This window comes from Phaseolus vulgaris, chromosome 6 (genome assembly GCF_051622355.1).
Source record: "Phaseolus vulgaris cultivar YP4 chromosome 6, ASM5162235v1, whole genome shotgun sequence".
Classification (NCBI taxonomy): Eukaryota; Viridiplantae; Streptophyta; class Magnoliopsida; order Fabales; family Fabaceae; genus Phaseolus; species Phaseolus vulgaris.
Window position 1 is genome coordinate 26,383,584 of NC_143503.1, and position 21,003 is coordinate 26,404,586.

General features: G+C 38.4%; 2 protein-coding genes across 5 annotated transcripts; one reads left to right on the forward strand and one right to left on the reverse strand.

The window, feature by feature from the left end:
- LOC137831646 (Regulator of chromosome condensation (RCC1) family with FYVE zinc finger domain-containing protein) lies at positions 1 to 10,003 on the forward strand. 4 transcript variants are annotated; one of them, XR_016521640.1, is made up of 11 exons: positions 1 to 920; positions 2,541 to 2,756; positions 3,844 to 3,930; positions 4,426 to 4,515; positions 4,635 to 4,721; positions 4,821 to 5,015; positions 5,904 to 7,277; positions 7,373 to 7,985; positions 8,496 to 8,642; positions 9,039 to 9,391; positions 9,651 to 10,003. XR_016521640.1 is itself a non-coding variant. In XM_068639405.2 (10 exons), exons 2-10 carry the CDS (start codon positions 2,700 to 2,702, stop codon positions 9,769 to 9,771), a joined length of 3,219 nt encoding a protein of 1,072 aa, XP_068495506.1. In that variant the 5' UTR covers positions 85 to 920; positions 2,541 to 2,699; the 3' UTR covers positions 9,772 to 10,003. The 4 variants fall into 4 exon arrangements, 2 of the variants coding, with proteins under 2 accessions (XP_068495506.1, XP_068495507.1); XR_016521641.1 differs by having other exon boundaries at positions 710 to 920; positions 7,364 to 7,985; XM_068639405.2 differs by having other exon boundaries at positions 85 to 920; positions 5,904 to 7,985.
- A 1,220-nt stretch (positions 10,004 to 11,223) lies between these two features.
- On the reverse strand, positions 11,224 to 20,079 carry LOC150027319 (uncharacterized). The gene is made up of 2 exons (XM_090303932.1): positions 17,494 to 20,079; positions 11,224 to 11,301 (listed from the first exon to the last, which is right to left on the reverse strand). The coding sequence occupies exons 1-2, from the start codon at positions 20,077 to 20,079 to the stop codon at positions 11,224 to 11,226; spliced, it is 2,664 nt and encodes an 887-aa protein (XP_090160058.1).
- Between the last annotated feature and the right edge of the window lie 924 nt (positions 20,080 to 21,003).

The following is a 21,003-nucleotide window of genomic DNA, read 5'->3' on the forward strand; positions in this document are numbered from 1 at the left end:
AAAGTTGCTTTTGGATACAGTAACTCACTGTTTAGATCCTAATCTCTTTTGGTTTAACGTTGGATGAATGCACTGCAAGCTCTTGTGTTTTGGAAACACAATCATGCTAAACTCAGCTGTTTCAAGCAAGAATTTTGAAACCTAAACACTGAGTTTAGAGACATTACTCCAAAACTTTCATCATAAGGAAGAATCCTCGTGGGGTTTCAATTATTACAATTGTCAACAGTCAAAAGGAACTGGGTTCAATCATTGAGAGATAAGGAATCCGTTGAATGAGAAATTGCACGTTGCTCATTAACAACTCTTTTATTTCACTTTTTTCCCCTTCACGTTGCTTGTCTCTACTTTGCACTTTGCCGTCTCTTCTCTATGCAGGATTCATTAGTAAAAATTCTTCAAAATTTAACACACAAAAAAACTTATCATTTTTCTTATTACATATATCATTCCCTAATATATTGCTAAACTAGAAGCTAGTTCCTCTCATACCAGTTTGTATATTAAGGAAATTGACTAATGACCCAATTTCACTAAACTTTTTTTTACATAAAAGGGCAAAAATTACTTGTATTATTCCAATGTATATAAATATATTATTAACCTAAACTTGAGGAAGTTAATTTTTTTAGTCAGAATTTGTTTGCATTAGATTGTCCATATCCTGATAGGCTTCTCTTATATATTGGGACAAGAGCAATGATTCGAAGCGAGGGGAATTTTCTGCGAAGAGTGAGTGCTCAGAGTGATGCACAGTGAAAACAAACAGAAAGTTTTAAGGTGAGGAGATAGTCAGAGGAAAAGGAAGACAAGAGAGTGTCATCGTTCAGTTCAGTTCAGTTAAGGTTTTTAACATAAAAAACCATCACATTGTCTTCATTCCCTTCATCATTCTGCACTGGAAACAAGGCAAATTCTTGGTAATTTCTTACTTTCTTTCTCTCAATTTTTGATTCTTGTTTGCTACGTATATCTCTGGTGCCGATTTTTCTCCTCCTTTGAATCTGCCTGGTTTCTGTTTTCAAAGCCAACAAATGTTATGCAGTAATTAAGAAAAAGAGTAAACAGAGGTCGATAAAATAAACTCATTCTTCCTTCACGCACAGCACAGCACGCATTTCACGGTATTAATTAATTAAAATCTTCCGGTGCAGGGCAATTGAGATTAGTTACCGTGTATTTGGAATTTTGTTTAGAAGGAACTAATCGTGTTTAGATTGTTTAAAGTTATTAAAAATCGCATCTTAAAAGTAAATTTAAAATTCTCTAAGTTGTTTTAATTAGATTCTCTTTGGTAAAAACATGGGTTACTGATTAGGATCTTAGTTTGAAATTTGTAATAAGGAGAGAAAGAAACGGCACCGTTTTCACTTGCGCTCAACTTTCTTCTTCTCTTCTTAGCCATGAAAGCATCTCGATTAAGATTGGATTCTGATTCTGATTTGGTTTCCCCACTTTACCAAACAGTCTTCCTTTCTTTCCTTCTTGTATTTCCCCTTTTCTCCTCTCTCTCCCTCGAAACTAGTTTCTCAAAAAAACAAATTCAGAAAATAGAATCATAGAAAGGGCATTTTGGTCATTTTACTATCTCCACCGGCGGAGGTGCTCTTCAGGGTCCTTGCTGGCTTTGCTCTCGTCGCCGTCGTCTTCTGCCGCGGCGGTGGGTGAAAATCTAAGGCCTCACGAATGAACGAGAGCGCATCGGAATGGCACGGTGTCGCTCTCATTCTCTGTCGCCCTAGCTCCGCGGCCAGGGTGGCCGTAGCGGCGGCGGTGAATATAGGAAGTGGGAAGAAGTGTAGGGCTTCTTTTGTCTTGGAAGTTAATTTGAATTGATTTATTTATTTATTTTTATTTGGTGAGATGCAAGGTAGAAGTGGGCCAGCGCGGCTTTTACTTTTTGGCCATTTGTTTCTATACTCTCATACTTTTAATGGACACCCACTCGGTCGTTAAAAGATAAAAGTGTCGCCGTCACTCTTACACTCCTTATCTATGTATTGTGTGATGTAATAATGAAGCTTTCTTGACCTTTTAACTTCCTAATTTGTTTTTCATATATATAAATTAACATATAAATCAAAAAATAATTTTTATTTTAGTATATTATATATTAAATACTTTTACACTCATCAAATCTTTTTTTAAAGATCAGTGTCATGGATGACTTCTGAATTATTTTTTTAAAATATTATTACTGTTATACTTCAGAGGATTCTTTTTTAATAATCAAGAAAATAATATATTGAAATATGGTTTAAAGTTAAAGGTGAAAACTTCGCATAATAATTTTCTTATGAGAATTGTTAATTATTATTTTAAAATTATAAAATTGTATTACTTCTATGAAGTGAGTTATTAGTCATTAAAAGGTAATTGTGCAATACTAACCAAATAACTGGTTGTTAATAAATATATATATTATGTAACATTTCCCTCCAAATAATAATCAGTGGTCAGTAAAGTACATTATGTTATTGGCTTGATCACATTAATATTTTCTCAGTTGTTTCTTATGTTATGTTCTTCTGTTCATTCAGACACTTCAGAGAGAAAGAGAAAGAGAGAGCATCTTCTGCATTCTTACCTCTCTTCAATCATTTTGCTGTCAATGATAAGGTTCCACGTATTGTGAAAACTGAGGAAGGACTCTTGTCTGTGTCCCTTGTCTGCCATTCTCTCTTCCATGAAACTACAACATGACAATGGAAGAAGAGTCCTTGGCAACAGTCCCATTTGACAGGGCTATTGAACAGGTTATTTTCCATTTTCTATTTCTTGATAGCAATATTTCAAAGTCATGCTCACTTTAGTGTTGCTTACGTGTTCTCAATTTTTTCTCTAATTTCCAATCTTTTAAATTGTTTTAGTTTTGAAATGATTTGTGGGTTTCATTGCTAATGAAACATTCTCTTTAATAGTGATCTTTAGTTGTTTGACCCTCCAATTCTTGTTAAAATTTAGAACTCCTTGCCATCTTTATAATTCATTTGTGTGAAGATTATGGACAAAGATTGAAAAACAGAGAAGAAAGTTTATCACAGAAGACAAAATCTTGATTATCTGAAGTTGAAAAAGAAACAAATGTAGTACTATTACAGAAAGAGATCAAACCTATTTATAGAGTTGGTGATTAACATGCAATCAACCAACTGTAGAACAGCTACCCACTAAATCAGAATTAGTTAAAACCAGAAATAGAAAGCTAAAAGCTTTATGATTTATTCTGTATCCTTTACAATTTGTTCATCATAATGACACATGCTGAATTTCTAATGTACAAACCTAAGTTATACTTCGATTTCTTAAGTTTTAGCACACATCACCCAATCTACATTTTTTTTGGTGAAATCACCCGAAATATGTACATTCATTTGCGTTGGTAAAAATTCCAGGTCCCTTCAAAGTAATTGTTCTAAAAGCGTACAAAATGAGGCGCTAGCTATCACTGTCAATTTGGTTATAACATGATTACATTCTTGCAGTTTTATTTAAATACTATTTAGGCTGGAATTCATCATCTTTTGCTTTAGAGTAATTTTCTTAGACCAAAAGATTCTTGGAACGCATTAACGTGTTTATGATCTTAATTGTTGTTTCACTCTACTTATTTTCTTCTGAGTATGCACACATTCCTATACGATATTCACACATTGATGTGTGTTATGATGTGGATCAGTATAAGGCTAGAGTTTTAGTCTTTTTCTTGAAATATGTAATTTAATATTTTGATTTAGTTTTTATATGTCCAATATTTTCTAGTGTGTGCTCACCTTATATCTCAGAGAATTGATTTTCCGTTTTTCCAATACTCAAAATTTGGTTCGTCTTTCTTCTGTTCAGGCAATTGTTTCTATCAAGAAAGGTGCATATTTACTCAAGTGTGGTCGTAGAGGAAAGCCGAAGCTCTGTCCTTTCAGACTTTCCCAGGTAGCCTATAACGAGATGACAAATCATTTTAGGAGATTTATATGACCACTCCTTTAATACGAAACTTGCCTATAGAACACATTTCTTAGTACATTTTCTTCTACAAATTTCTTATGAGTATTGTATTTAGAAGCACCGTACACGTGGACGTTCCAATCTGTTTTTTCCTTGGTCTTTCTCAAGATATTGGCTTTGAATTTCTAATGTTATTTTGTATCAATGCTATTTTTAAAAAATTAAGCAAGTTACTCTTAGGTGGAGTACTACTGTTTTTTTTGCACTTTTTCAGTGAACTTTTGTATAGTAGTATCTATTGATGGAGGAAAAATTAAGTTTGACTTCTATTGAATACCAGTTAAGAAAAAATAGATCTCTTGGTTTTTGTTGGGTGAAATGGTAAACATTATTGGGTTTGAAACTTCATTAATTGCCCTTATTTTATTCATTGCATTATGATAAAGTTGCTAAAATTATCTTCCTCTTCTTTGGTTCTAGGATGAGAGAAATTTGATTTGGTATTCAGGACAGCAGGAAAAGCATTTGCGATTGAGTGTAGTTACAAAAATTGTTCAAGGGCAAGAAAATGTATGTAACGAACATCCATGTATTCTGACTTGATGCATTCCCGTGAATATGACGGTTTGAAATCGAAATGAACAGAGTAAAAATCATGTTTGGTCTAATAAATGGCTCACTACTTTCAGATAAGGTCCCAGAGGCAAAATGAACCCGAAAAGGAGTGCCATTCGTTTTCACTAATCTATGCTAATGGTGAACGTTCTCTTGATCTGGTAATATTTGTGAATTTTGATTAATACATGACATGATATAATTGCATTTGTTTTCTCATTGGTGTAGCTTGATAGACATTTATTTCTTTTGAACTATAGATATGCAAGGATAAGGCACAAGCTGCTACTTGGTTTGTTGGCTTGAAAGCTGTTATCTCTAGATGTCAGCATCCAAGAGCTTTTAGTAGTTTAAGAAGTTGCAAAGGTGTGCAGAGTTGTGTTAGTAGTCCTGCTGGAATCTTACGAAGAAAAAAGAATCTCGGCCTTCTGGATGAAACCTCTCAGTTTACTCAGGTTTCATACATCTTCTTTGTTTAATTAATAAAAAATCTATTGTAGTTATCCCACATGTATAATAATCTAACATATGGGGTTTATAAGAAAGCAAAACTTTTTCGAAAAGTTGGATGGTTCATTGTAATCCCTATCTTCAGAACTACTAATCTTTTAATTGTTCATAAATAATTATGGATTTTTTTTGCTGTTGTGGTTATTATCATATGCTACAATTAAAAAGTTTTAAATTTATTGAAAGAACTAAAATACTCTTTCACCCCCTCTTTATAATTACATCGAGCTTCCTTTGTTACTAAATCTTTACTGTTCTGAAGGTGGTAAAGGCTAAATAAGATATCTCATTTCTGAATATTTAGGTTCAAAAGAGATGTGATTTATTTTATCGAAATTTTGTTTGGCATTGGTTACAGTTCATTAGCTTAATTTTCATTGGGTTTTATGTCCATGCACGTCAGGAAAAAGAGGCGCAATAATAAAAAGGATGTATATAGTTATGGATGTGCTTGAATTTCTGCAAACATAGCATTTTTTTATTTGTATGATTGGCATATCCTTTGACTACTCTGTCTTCTTTATTCTCGTCTAAATTCTTAACTTTAAAACCAAATTGATCATTCATTTGATGACAGACAAAACATCATTATTTATCAGTAATCTTCAAATGATTTTTTTTGGCATAAATGATGATTATAAACTTCAAAAAGCTTATTACTTAAGTTAAACATAGAAGGCTGAGGTTTGATGATAATATCATGCTAGAAGCAGTTTGCTTGTACTTATTTCTCTTTTCCTTGTTAATATATATAAGTTGGATATCACTTTCTCTCAAAAAAAAAAACGATTGTCACTGACATAAAATGTAACTTGGTTGTTATTGTTTTGAAGGTACATAGCTTATGTGCAAGTCCTACTTTGTCACTTTCCGAAAGGTGCTTTTCTGATGGCTTGTCATGCACTTCTGATAACTTATATTCATCCACATCTTTCATCTCCAGCACTCATGGTGTAACAGATAATTCAGTGCCATGTTCTCCATACATTGATCCAGAGGTTCGTAGTAACATTGAGTCAACTCGCATTGATAAAGAGCACAAGAAGAATTTGTCCTATAGGTATTTGACGCATTCTACTTCCGTACATTTAGGAAAAAGTAATGTATTAAAGGATGTAATGATATGGGGTGGAGGGATTGGATGTCTTGTAGGGATTGTGAATGAAAGGTTTGTTCAAGGCGGGGTCTATTCTTTGGTGCCGAAGTTACTAGAATCCACTGCAATGTTAGATGTACAGAACATAGCTTTGGGAGGAAAACATGCTGCCTTAGTTACAAAACAAGGGGAAGTTTTTTGTTGGGGTCAAGGAAAGTGGGGAAGACTCGGGCAGAAAATTGATATGGACATTAGCTCCCCAAAAATAGTTGATTCTCTTAATGGTCTTCATGTAAAGCATGTTTCTTGTGGTGAGTATCATACATGTGCTTTGACAGATTCTGGTGAAGTATATACTTGGGGAAATGATGTCTGCTGTGCAGACTTATTTAATGAAGGGAGAACAAGAAGTCAGTGGATACCGCAAAAACTTGGTGGATACTTAGATGGTATTAGTATCTCAAGTATTGCTTGTGGGGAATGGCATACTGCGATTATCTCTAGTTGTGGGAGGTTATTTACTTACGGAGATGGTACATTTGGGGTTCTTGGCCATGGCGATGTTCGGAGCTGTTCAAGTCCAAAAGAAGTTGAGTCTCTTAGTGGACTAAGGGTGAGATCTGTTGCATGTGGATCGTGGCATACATCTGCTATTGTTGAAGTCATGTTTGATCGTTTTAGGTACAATAGTGCTAGTGGTAAGTTGTTTACATGGGGTGATGGAGATGAGGGGAGGCTTGGTCATTCCGATAATGGAAGCAAGCTTGTGCCAACATGTGTTACACAACTTGTAGACTATGATTTTGTTCAAGTGTCCTGTGGAAGAATGTTGACTGTAGCACTCACTAACATGGGCAAGGTTTTTGCAATAGGTAGTGCCAAATATGGACAGTTAGGAAATCCACATGCCAAGGATAAAGCAGTCATGGTTGAGGGACAACTCAAACAAGAGTTTGTTAAAGTTATATCAACTGGTTCATATCATGTTGCTGTTTTGACTTCTGCAGGGAGTGTCTATACATGGGGCAGGGGTGAAAGTGGTCAACTGGGGCTAGGTGATACTGAAGATAGATATACACCTTGTTTTGTTGAGGCTCTGAGAGATAGACAGGTAAATACTATCACTTGTGGTCCAAGCTTCACAGCTGCAATCTGTTTACACAAACCTATTTCTATTAGTGACCAATCAACTTGTAGTGGTTGTAGGTTGCCATTTGGGTTCACAAGGAAGAAGCATAACTGCTATAACTGTGGTCTTTTGTTCTGCCGTGCTTGTAGTAGTAAGAAGATTATAAATGCACCTCTAGCCCCCAGTAAGAGCAAGGCTTTTCGGGTTTGTGATCAGTGTTTTGATAAACGACAGGGAGGTACACATTCAATAATGGCATCTAAATCCCGAAATTACAACAGTCAACAGTTGTTGAAGCAACAACAAAAAATTGCTGATATGACTGAGGACAGGGGAGAGACAACCGTGACACAAGGGCCTCTGTTATCACTTGGTCAATCATGTTACAGGAAAAGTATGCCAAGTGGACGTAAGGATTGGAAAAACCACCCAGAAAGCCAGCAGGATGTAGAAGATATTTCGTCTAGGCTAGGTGGAATGCCACAGTGGGGGCAAGTTCCATGTCCTGCCATATTTAAAATTAATTGTACAGAAAATCCAGTTGTTCATGTTTCTTCATCCAAAAGTAAATTAGCCACAGTTTCTCCTTTTAATATGGAATCTACAACATATAACTTCTCTAAAGTAGAGTCAGATACAACTAAGTCTGACAAGCTGCTCCTTGAAGAAGTTCATAGGCTGAGAGCCGAGGTATTGACTCTTTTAATGACTTCTTTTATAATTCCCTATAAAATCATTGTCCCTATTTAGACCACAATTATCAATTGATCAATCTATTTGTATATATACACCATAACAGTACAGTGAAATTCATGACCACGTAATAGTTGAAATTGAAACCGTTTTTCTTAATAAAAAAGTTCACGTAGTGCTTCACATCTTAACTATCGAATCGTGTCTTTAATGCCTTTTTGGCACTCTACATGTTTATTTTTCTTGCAATCCTGTTCAAGAGTACTTTTTTTTAGATGAACTACTATATTTTGAATTTTTTTCCATTTTAAGCAGTTGTATTAAGTTTTTTTAACTTCCTTTGTATAATTGTTATCAATTTTAGCCTTTAGGGTGCTTATTCCTCTCCTGAACTTTCTATATCTACCCTTCAATTGTATATTAAATTTTTACTACGCAATTACTAGTAACATAACATTCATTTTCTAATCTGTACTGATTGTGCTCACTTTTCCCATGCTCATATAGGCTAAGAGACTTGAAGAGCAATGTGAGCTTAAAAATAATAAAATACAAGAGTGTCAACAAAAAATTGAGGAGAGTTGGTCTGTGGCAAGGGAGGAAGCTGCTAAGTGCAAGGCAGCAAAAGAGGTCATAAAAGCTTTAGCACTAAGGGTAAGTTCTTTTTTATCAGTGTAATTGTTTTAATTTAGGTTTAAGTTGGAGTCTAGAATTTTCAACTTCATTTAATTTAATTTGTATCATATGCGTAAGGTAGCAAGATGTAATAAACATGAAAAATGAAGCTATTATATGACTATATAAATCAATTGTATCATATACGAGATTGAAGCTTTTAGAACTTGGTTTTAGTATCTCCAGAACAAGGATTCATAGTAAAAATAACTTTCCTGAAATGCAAAGTTCTAATCATGAAATCATTATTAGAACTTTTAGCATGATTTGCTTAAAGTCTCCCAAAAAATTTCAACGTGAATTTTCTATTTTTTAAGTGTATATTTAAGTTATATTCCTTGAACAAAGTAATTGATGTATTTATCACCATTGCAGCTTCATACAATATCAGGAAAAGATAACGCTGGACAAGAAGCAAAAGTTGGACAACATGAATTTGTGCCGAATGTGGCAACCATAGTTACAGATATGAAGAGTCCAAGAGATGGCAATGTGGACAGTCTATCCAATTCTCCTATAGTATTCTCTGAGACATTAAAATCCAAATTTGGGAGAAGTATGTTTCCCAAAAACGAAAATTCTAACTCTAACAGAGGAGAATCTCAACAACAAGATAATATCAACAATGGCTTGAAGGCTGACTGGGTAGAACAGTATGAGCCAGGTGTTTACATCACATTTACAACCTTGCCATGTGGGAAAAAAGGCCTCAAGCGAGTGAGATTTAGGTAATGTCTATTCACCTAGTGCTTAGCCATAAGAAATTCACTAATTAATCATATTTTTTCACACACTCTATCATCATAAAATTTAATGTTACTGTGTGCTCTTCCTGTGCCTACTTATATTTGTTTTTTCAAAATGCAAATCATGCACATACTTTGAACACTTGGTAATATCTCATTTGGTCCAACTATCAGGAAGATGGATACTCCATTTTATCATGATATTACTGTCTTAATGACTGTGATGATGTGTGATTTGCAGTCGCAAACGATTTTTAGAGAAGGAAGCCGAAAAATGGTGGGAAGAGAATCAGAGCACGGTGTATCAGAAGTATGGGATTGAAGGATATATAAACACGAGCCAAAGTCAGGTGAAAGGCTAATTTTTACAGCCATTCATCTCTGGCAGTTTTCACCAATAGTTCTTAGTGAGAAAGAGGTGATGTTGGCTTTAGACCTGAAAGAAAGATCAAGTGTATAGTAAAAAATAATAGTGTGTCTTTGTTCACTATCTTGGGGCATTCATTCCTGTGTACAGTCACAAATAACAACATGTCTCTTAATTTTGTCTATTTCTATTTTAGCATTATAAAGTTGCTCAAATTCCATTTCTAATATTTCAATTTTCCAAGGATCAACCGGGACAAAAAAAAACTAGAGATCAAAAGGAAAACATTTCTACTTTAGAGATGAAAAGTTATTTAAGCTAAGTAATGTTTATTATGTAACTCCTGAAAATTACACTAGGGACCAAACGTTTAATTATGTTTATTTTAAGTCGTGTTTGAGATTAACAACTTCCAATAAATATAAACTAAAATGGTATTAGGGAAACACAACTTTTTGCGTTGGATATAACAAGAAAAATGTTGTGTTGTCCACGCGAATTTAAATAAGGTGAAAGTTATAGGAGGGACTAATAACTTTAGAATAAATTAGATTACATAGGAATTGTGCATCCATAATACGATTTTAATGTAAAAACTATATAATTAAAGTCATATATGACATATGATTTTAATGTAAAAACTACATAATTAAAGTCATATATGAAGTGACAACTTTAGTTATATAAATTTTACATGTATGACTTTTGTTTAATTTAAAAAAAAAAATTAATATTAGAGAATGTGGGGATAATAAGAAAAAAAATATAAATTTAAATATTTATATAAAAAATAATATTTAAATTTAAAGATTAAGTTTTTAAATATAATTAACAAAATTTGTAAGAAATAATTATTTGATTAATTTAAGAATTAAGAAAATTGTTGTTTTTTGATTTGTAAAATTAATGAAAAATAAATTTGGCACAAAAATTATCTAAGAAATTATTTAATTGAGCTTTGTAAATTTTACAAATTACAATAAAAAATTGTTTGACAAATTAATATTTATTCTCATTCTACGTGTAAAAGTTAAATTAATTTAGATAAAAATATTAGGCATCTACCAACATAGGTAGGTAGACAAAGAACAATTTAAAATTTTAGTTACCCAAAAGTGAGTGCATATAGCTTTTGCAGCTCATGCGTAATTAACTTTATTGTTGTGAGAAGCTATAATGTCTTCTAACATCTTCCAAAATTCTGTGTTAGTCTATACTCATTACTTAAAAAATTAGCTTTCTACAACATCCTTTTAATAATAAATTTATAGTAACCAACACTCTAGCAGAATTGTAGATTTTTAAAAGTTTTTTAAATTGATCATAACCATATAATATATGCACATTAAATCGGCTTGTAAAAATGTATTTGAAAAGTTGCTAAAAAAACAGTTTGATAGAACTGACATTTTCCAAACCTATGCTCCTCAACAACCTATATACGTGCTCAAAACTTCATTTCAAGTTTCAAGATTTGACCAGATAAAGTGATGTTCTTGTCAAAGTTGAATTTGTTAAGCATTAACTGAATCGTAAAATGTTCCAGGTAAGCACATATGTGTTAATCCACTAGTAATTAAGACTGATCCATTAAGAACAAGTTTAGAATGGGTTTCCTTTTAAGAGTCCAAAACAAATGCATGCACAAAATCTTGGCTACTGCAGAATGCTTAAATCCATTAAATTTATAGAGTTATAATTATAATCCAAAATCAACTGCATATTGTTGCGCATTCTTCCAATTATTTCAAGGTAGTTGCACTTAGCTTTCAGATTTGTATAACTCTCCCTGACTTATCTATTGAAAAGTCCTATTCCTCTACCCAATTGATTTTGAAGATCTAGTCGTTTTCTTCCATCTGAATCAGTGAGCAACTAACCATTCATCTTGTTTTGCAACATACATTATGGACTGGTATGGTATGGGACGAGACCGAGATGATCGAGACTTGGCCTCCCTGATTGAGATGACTGAGATCTTTATGGACGGTCTGGTCGACAAACACACTTAATCATTCACGCTCAAACCAAGATCAGTGAAGTTAAATTACCATTAAGAATTAGGTAATGCAACCATAACTGTGATCCATTTCATTAATCAGGTCCAATAAGGTAAACTCATTAAAATAATATAAATAGCACACATTCCAAGAAACAAGGTACGTCATTATCACTGTACCTGAGTGTCAAACACCCTCTTTACTGACTTGAGCGTCGGAGTGCCTTCTGCGGGTACCTCCCACATTTGACATTCACCCGAGACTGAAAGTTGAAGGAGTAACGTGAAGACCGGAAGGATCACAAATTAAATCCTAACAACCTACACGAAGGAAAAAGAAAAACAAAGACTTCAATAGTTCTCTAAGTCTTATCTCCGTAGCAGAAACACATTATATTTAGTTTATGTATAAAAGCACAGAATTTGTACCATTCTCCATATAAAAATAATAAAACCTATTAATTGTTCGTAATTACATTAACAAAACCACGATTTCTCCAGATATTCTCTGTGTGATTTTATCTTTTTTGTGTACTCATTCTCACACAAAGAGAGGTGGTTGTTTGTGACCGACAAAATCTCACTTGAGGATTTTTATGAAGGATAAATATGGGTGTGTCAATTCATGAAAGATTCCTCTGGGTTGGATGAATGGTGGAACTCATGATCCAAGTAATCACTGCAATGTCTTTATTGCACGTTATGTCGAACATCGCAGACACATAAAACAGTCCACACTAAGAAGACACTTGACAAGAAGACAACAAGGGCACGTGCATGCATGTCCCTTACTTTCCCAGGTTTTCTTTTATCACGTTAACAAATTTTTAAGACCATTTTGTGATGTCCCCCTCAGACAGAATGACCCATCTTCTTTCACCATTTCTTTGATTGATCAATCTCCCCAGTTCCTTCCAAATTCCCTAAAAATCTATACTGCATGGGGTTCAGATTGATACCATGTAAGTCTTTGATTGTGACTGAGACATTTATAGTTTTACAAGTTGTTACCTTATCACATTTCATTCCTCTTGACAACTACAATGCCAGCTACTTCACAATTATTGAGGTGGAACTTTCATTTTGATAGAGTTGAATCAGCTTATAAATCAATACAAAAACCAATCAAATTATCACGCGAGTTTTGTTGTACTGTAGTCTTTTTAAATGTCATGTAAATGCAGTCTAGTCTTTTAAAATGTCACTAGATTGCAGTGTGCAAAAGATAAGATTCATGGAAAAAAAAAAGAGACGTACAATTATTTTTAATTTATATGAATTATATTCTTTATTTTAAATTTATCGTTTTAAATTTATTGGATTGGGTGACAATTTCTTGTTATAAACCTACAATTAGAATAAATTGATATTTTTGCAACTAAACAATCCTAATCTTAAAAATCTTAAATGTACCTGAGTGGAGAGATGGGGCCCAGGCACGGTCGGTTGACGTGGTGTAATTGCTGACGTGTTGATCTTCTTCTCCTCTGGTCGATTGTCCTTTCTTGCTGTCTCCTTTGGTCGGTCGTCCCTTCGTGCTATCAACTTCGGTCGGGCGGGGGAGGGTACCTGCGAAGGCACTCCGACGCTCAAGTAAGTATGAGATTCTAAGCGCAGTTTCGTAAGTGAATGAAAACGTACCTTTCTCTGGCTTGAGCACAGTATTTATAGGATTGCCTAATGGGCTTTCTATCCCTTGGGCTCAGGGTGGTTATGGATATGTCTTGTCAGTCGTGCTCCGGAATACCCGGGGAACATATCTTCTCTAAACGCATATTCCTTATTCTTCGGAGGTGTATCTTAACCACTTTAGCTTGTCACATAAATGCCCTTACATTTATTGTGTACACGGCCGGTCGGCCACGTGCGTTCGTCCGGTGCCTACCAGTACACTTGCCCCCCAGGCTCGAGGTGAATAAAAGCCGAAGAGTCGTAATAATTGTTGTGCCTTTCGAGTTGTCAGACATTAAACTTAACGGAATGGCGGGACGTTCGCATTAGCGAAGAATATTTTCGGTTAGGCATCGGACAAGCGGCCTGCCTGCATGGAGCACCCCTGGAGGACGACCAGTACGACAGAAAAAATAATAGTTGATGGAAAGCTGGTGCCGATCAACCCCGATGATAATTTAAATGAGGAGGCCGAGGGGGAGACCCCTGGCCCACAGCCTGACGCCTCTTTTGAAGAGTTAATGAACAATGTGGCATAGAAAATTGCTGGATCCGACATGTGGGCAATGCACACTTGCATAAATAATTCTGATTACATTAAAGTAATAAGATAATTCTGATGCCGGACGAGGCATAAATAATTCTGATTACATTAGTAATAAGATAATTCTGATGCCGAACGAGGCATAAATAAGTGAATAATTCTGATGCCGAACGAGGCATAAATAAGTGAATAATTCTGATGCCGAACGTGGCATAAAAAAGTCTGATTACGTTAAGGTAATAATTCAGATGCCGAACGAGGCATAAGATTGAGTAAATAATTCGGATGCCGAACGTGGCATAATAATTCTGATTACGTTAAGGTAATAATTCAGATGTCGAACGAGGCATAAGATTGAGTAAATAATTCTGATGCCGAACGTGGCATAAATAATTATGATTACGTTGAGGTAATAATATAATTCTGATGCCGAACGAGGCATAAATAAGTGAATAATTCTGATGCCGAACGTGGCATAAATAATTCTGATTACGTTGAGGTAATAATTCAGATGCCGAACAAGGTATGAATTGAGTAAAGGACTAGGAGATTTGGATTTTAATTTAGTGCCTCGTTAAAACCTTCCCGGTCGTAAACCCTCCTTAGGGAAAAACCGACTGAGCGAGGAAAGAGTGCACTTTTATTATTAAAGTTCAACTGTAATAAAATTTGAGATGTGTGGCATTCCACGTTCTCGGTATTTCCTTCCCAGATAAATATTCTAAATAATAGGCTCCACCGGCTGCCGTATCAGCTATGCGGAAAGGTCCTTCCCAATTGCTGGAGAACTTGCCTCCTTCCTTCCGTGCGCTGCTCCGCATTCGCCATACTAAGTCGCCTTTGTGGAACAATCTTGGTTTAACTTTGGAGTTGTATCGTCTGGCCGCCCGAATTTTGCATGCTTCTTCTCTAATTCTACACTTGTCCCGGAGTTCGTTGATGAGATCGAGACCGACCGAGAGGCTTTCCTTGTTTAGATCAAGATCAAGGGTTTGCCGGCGGAGAGAGGGTTCGCCAATCTCGACGGGGATCATAGCTTCGGTGCCATACGTTAGGCTGTACGGCGTTTCTTGTGTAGTCGTCTGAGGAGTACAGCGATATGCCCATAATACTTCTAAGAGTTCTTCAGTCCAGTTGCCCTTTGCTGGGCCGAGACGTTTCTTCAGTTCGTTCAAAATAACTTTGTTTCCAGCTTCTGCCTGTCCGTTTGTTTGCGGATGTTCGACTGAACTAGCGATGTGTTTGATGTGGAGCTTCTCGTAAAATTCAGCTAACGTTCGGTCGGTGAATTGCCGACCGTTATCGGTGATGATGATTTGTGGAAGCCCGAAGCGGCAAACGATATTTTTCCATACGAAATTTTGAACATTGCGGGCGGTGATTGCAGTCAGGGGCTCGGCTTCGATCCACTTGGTGAAGTAATCAATGCCGACTAGTAAGAATTTACACTGGCCTTTACCGGGGGTGAAAGGACCAATGATGTCCATACCCCATTGGACGAACGGCCAAGGTGATAACATAAAATGGAGTTCCTCAGGCTTTTGATGGGACAAAGTGCCAAACTCTTGGCATTTAAGACATTTTTGTACGAAATTGGTGCAGTCACCCTGGACGGTCGGCCAGTAGTATCCAGCCCGGAATACTTTGGCAGCCATTGTCCGTGCGCCGGAGTGAGTTCCGCAAGTTCCTTCGTGCAACTCTTGGATGACATAGGAAGCTTGGTCTGGTGTCAAGCATTTAAGGAGTGGTTGGGTATAACCTCGGCGATAAAGGTCGTCGCCGATTAAGACAAAACGGGCGGCCTGCAGCTTCATGGTTTTTTCGCTGAGAGGACTACATGTGCCGTCGAGTAAATATTGCTTGATTGGGGTAATCCAAGTAGATTCCGTGTCGGTCGTCAGGCATTCCTGTAGGTCGATGCTTGGGCGTGCAAGCGTAACATGGATGACCGACCGATGCATTCCTTTACACTTCGTGGTTGCTAACCGGGACAAGGCGTCCGCGCGGGTATTGTGATCGCGTCGAACGTGCTGCATAGAAATTTCAGAAAAGGTGCTCATCAACTGTTTGACTAAGTGATAGTATCGCTGTAAAAAGCTTTCTCGGACTTCATATTCGTCGTTAAGCTGACCGATGACAAGCCGGGAATCACTTTTGCAAATTAACTTAGTGATTTCTAATTCTTGAGCGAGACGTAGACCGGCTAATATGGCTTCATATTCGGCCTGATTGTTTGAAGCTTTGAAGTCGAATTTGAGGGCTTGCTCGATGACAATCTCGCCGGGGCCTTCCAAAACAACTCCAGCGCCGCACGACCTCTCGTTCGAGGAGCCATCAACATATAAGATCCATGATGAATGTTCGGTCTCGGCTGAAGAAGTAGTGAGTTCAGCTGCGAAGTCGGCGAGAGCTTGCGACTTGATCGCTCCGCGTGGTTGGTACTGAATATGGAATTCGGATAGTTCGATCGTCCAACCGATCATTCGTCCGGCTAAATCTGGTTTAGTGAGGATCTTTACAATAGGGTAATTTGTCCGAACAATAATCCGATGATTCTGAAAATACATACGCATTCGTCGGGCGGTAATGATGAGGGCCATGGCTACCTTTTCGATCGTCTGGTATCGGATTTCGGCGCCATGAAGGGCGCGGCTGACGAAGTAAACCGGCCGTTCTTCAAAATTAATTTCTTGCACTAAGACTGAGCTGACGGCTTCGTGTGAAACGGCGAGGTAGACTATGATGGGTTCTCGTGCGTCCGGTTTCTGGATGACCGGCGGGGTTGATAAAAAAGTTTTCAAATCGAGGAAAATTTCCTCACATTCGGTCGACCACTCGAAGCGGAATGCTTTTTTCAGTAGTCGGACGATTGGCCTCGTTCGTTCGGCGAGTTTAGGAACAAATCTGGATAGTGCGGTGAGTCGGCCGATAAGTCTCTGAATTTCCTGAATGGAGTTGGGACTTCGCATTTCGGAGATAGCTTTGCACTTCTCGGGGTTAGCTTCTATGCCTCTATGAGTTAGCATAAAACCTAAGAACTTCCCCCCTTCGACGCCGAACGCACACTTGTCCGGATTGAGTCGCATCTGGTGTTGGCGGAGGGCCTGAAAAACTTCTTTTAGGTCGGCAATATGTTGTTTGCATGAGTCGGACTTGACGACGATGTCATCGACATAGACTTCAACATTCCTACCAATCATGTCGTGGAATACGTGGTCCATTAGTCTTTGATAAGTGGCTCCGGCATTTTTGAGTCCGAAGGGCATTACTTCATAGTAGAAATTGCCGGAATCAGTCATGAAGGCCGTCTTCTTCCGGTCGGCCGGGTGCATTTGGATTTGATTATAGCCAGAGTAGGCATCAAGGAAGCTGAGGATGTGATGCCCGGCTGCACCGTCGACGAGACGATCAATGGTAGGCAGAGGATACGAGTCTTTTGGGCAAGCTTTATTGAGGTCTGTGTAGTCAACACACATACGCCATTTTCCGTTCGCTTTCTTCACCATAACCACGTTGGCTAGCCATGTGGTGTAATGGGCCTTCCGAATGAATCCAGCCTGTAACAATTTGTCGGCTTCCTCACGTGCGGCTTGACGTCGTTCCTCGCCTATATGTCTTTTCTTTTGAGCTATTGGTTTAGCTTCTCTATACAGTGATAATCGGTGAGTGATAACCTGTGGGTCTACGCCAGGCATATCAGCGGCTGTCCAGGCGAAAAGATCGGAATTTTTAACAAGTGTCGTCCCGACGGCCATTCGGTCGTCCGGTTTCAGCGAAGTACCGATGTGCGTAGTGTGGCGATCATCGCGAAGCGGGAATGGATGCAAGTCTTCTCCTGCTTCCATACGGGGATCGTCCATGCGAGGGTCGAGGTCAACAAGGGCTATCATTTGACGACGGGACATGTGTCGTCCGGAACGCCGTGTGGGGGAACGTCCTCGTTTTTGCGGGACTCGGTCGTCCGTATTGGTTGTATAGAGTCGTCGAGTTGGCTTACTTTTCAAACTTGCTACATAGCATTCCCTAGCGGTTTTTTGATCGACATGGATGGTTGCAATGTCGTTGTTAGCCGAGGGGAATTTCATGGCTAAGTGTGGAGTGGACACAATTGCTTTTAATCTGTTAATGGACGGACGACCGAGCAGGATGTTGTAGGAAGTTTGTGCGTTAACCAGGAGGTATCGTACGTTTATTGTTTTATGGGGGCCGTCTTCCTCACCAAAGGTTGTGTACAAGTCTATGTACCCCTTAGTATCGACCCGTTCACCTGAGAACCCTACAATTTGTTCGTTATAGGGCTGAATATGTGCTTCTGGGATGCGCATTTTCTTGAAAATGTCCCAATACAGTATGTCGACCGAGCTACCCTGATCTACCAAAGTCTTGGCAATTGCGAACTTGTCAATTTCTACAGTGATGACCATGGGGTCGTCCTGGGCTGGATCTATGGCTGTAAAGTCTTCGTCAGTGAAAGTAATCGGAGGTATATGTGGACGCCTCCTCGTGGTAGCATGAGCGGACTGGATGTCACGAAGATGTTTCTTTCGGGCGGAATTTGAGCACCCGCCACCGGCAAATCCTCCAGCTATATAATTTGTTTCGTGGTTCGGTTCGCCCAAGTTAACGGGTCCAGCAATCATGTTGATGACTTCGCGGACTCGTTGGCGAGGTCGGGCGTTTCGGTCGGGACTTGTGCTACGGGGGCGTGTACGCCGAACGGGGCTTTCGCTGCGTTTTCGCGAAGTCTGGCTACGGTCAGTGTGGCGTTTGTAATCGTTACGGTACGACCGGTCGACACCACGGGAAGGACGGTCAGTATTCCGTGGTGGGGATCTTGAACTCCTTGTCCTCTTGACGAACTGCCGTAAATGGCCAGCTTGGATGAGTTCTTCAATTTTATCCTTCAAAGCTTGACATCCTTCGGTCGTGTGACCGAAATTCTGATGGTATTGACAACGCTTAGCAGTATCTGCATTCGGTGGTGTTTGATACTGCTTCAATGTCGGGATTAGGTCCGTTTGTAGTGCTTCATCTAGGGCTCGTCCCCTCGGCACAGTTAAAGGGGTGTAACTGTTAAACCTGGGGATTCGGCCTCCCCTATTCCGGTCGGACCTCAGAGTGGTTCGGACGGTTCGTTCGGTTTCGACTTCTCTTTCTTTACTTTGGGTTTGGTCTTTAAGGGCTCCGAATCCGACAGCTTTGAACCGTTGATGGTAATCAATGTGTTCTTCGATTTGCATGAATTTGGTTGCTCGAGTTCGAAGGTCCTCCATGTCTTGAGGTGGTTTCTTGATGAGACTTTCAGTGAAACGGCTCGGTCGGATGGCCGAGACCAAATGGTGCAATGCAACCTCTTGTTTGAGCCCTCGGATGTTCATGCATGCTTTGTTGAACCTATCTAGAAAGGTTATAAGAGATTCACCTTTTTCTTGTTGTACCGCTAGGAGAGACATGGAGGACATGTGATGCGGTCGGCTAGTGGCATATTGAGTGGAGAATTTTGCGGCTAGGGTGTCAAAATCGTTAATGGAGTTTGGAGGCAGCTCTGTGAACCAGGTAAGAGGTTCTCCCTGGAGCGACGTGGGAAATACTTTACACCACACATTGTTATCTGTGGTATACAAAGTCATTTGCGTCTTGTAGACATTTAAGTGTTCGTCCGGGTCGGTCGAGCCGACATAGAGTTTAATGACGAGGCCTCTCCATTTGTCAGGAAGTGGAGTGGTGATAATTTCGTCTGTAAAAGGATGACCCCTTTTCCTTGACTTTCTTTCGACTGTTTCAGCTCTGGGAGCAGGATTGGTATTGGCAGGTGTAGGTATGCGAGAGGCGGTTCGGTCGGCCATATGGGATTGGCCTTCTCGTTCGGGATTATCGACCTGTTGTTGGAGTCGTGCATTCTGCTCTCTTAATAAGGCGATTTCTTCTTCTTGGCGGCGTCTATCTTCTTCTTGGAGGCGTCTATCTTCTTCATGTTGACGATGGTCTTCCATCCCCTTTTGTCGCAGTTCCTCCATCTGAGCTTGGAGGATTTGGATCATAGTCATCTGTTCTGCCATAGCGTCGTTGTTGTTTCTTGTCGCAACCATTATAGCTTCAAAAATTGAAGATTTGCCTCGGCCCCACGGTGGGCGCCAATTGTACCTGAGTGGAGAGATGGGGCCCAGGCACGGTCGGTTGACGTGGTGTAATTGCTGACGTGTTGATCTTCTTCTCCTCTGGTCGATTGTCCTTTCTTGCTGTCTCCTTTGGTCGGTCGTCCCTTCGTGCTATCAACTTCGGTCGGGCGGGGGAGGGTACCTGCGAAGGCACTCCGACGCTCAAGTAAGTATGAGATTCTAAGCGCAGTTTCGTAAGTGAATGAAAACGTACCTTTCTCTGGCTTGAGCACAGTATTTATAGGATTGCCTAATGGGCTTTCTATCCCTTGGGCTCAGGGTGGTTATGGATATGTCTTGTCAGTCGTGCTCCGGAATACCCGGGGAACATATCTTCTCTAAACGCATATTCCTTATTCTTCGGAGGTGTATCTTAACCACTTTAGCTTGTCACATAAATGCCCTTACATTTATTGTGTACACGGCCGGTCGACCACGTGCGTTCGTTTCTATTTAGTGTATAAGGCCGGTCGGCCACGTGCGTTCGTCCGGTGCCTACCAGTACATTAAACATTAAACACTAAACTCTAAATTTTAAATTTTAAACTGATGGAAGGCGTGATTATTACAATGTGGAACACAATATAAAAGGTAGTGAGAGATTGGGAATGATCTCTTCTAAACTGAACTGCTCTTGAATTAACAACTTACATCTTCTGTTTCTCACACTGCTAGCAAACTTTTGTTTTTGTTTTTTACAGCTTTTAATTCAAGTAAAAATTTAATTTAAAATAAATATAAAATCAACCTTTTCATGACCACATCTCATAACTTATTTTATATTATTATAATATTAATTTATTTAAAAATAAAATGGATTACAAATTACAATTAGTCATTTTCTTAAGCATAATA

Excerpts from the sequence above, each read along its gene's own strand:
- LOC137831646 (XM_068639405.2), top strand. The coding sequence starts at position 2,700 with ATGACAATGGAAGAAGAGTCCTTGGCAACAGTCCCATTTGACAGGGCT. Across the intron at positions 3,931-4,425 it reads GTCCTTTCAGACTTTCCCAG|GATGAGAGAAATTTGATTTG; the intron begins GTAGCCTATAAC and ends CTTTGGTTCTAG. Across the intron at positions 4,722-4,820 it reads GTGAACGTTCTCTTGATCTG|ATATGCAAGGATAAGGCACA; the intron begins GTAATATTTGTG and ends TTTGAACTATAG.
- LOC150027319 (XM_090303932.1), bottom strand. The coding sequence starts at position 20,079 with ATGGTTGCGACAAGAAACAACAACGACGCTATGGCAGAACAGATGACT. Across the intron at positions 11,302-17,493 it reads GGCTAGCCAACGTGGTTATG|TTAATGCTTAACAAATTCAA; the intron begins GTGAAGAAAGCG and ends TTTACGATTCAG.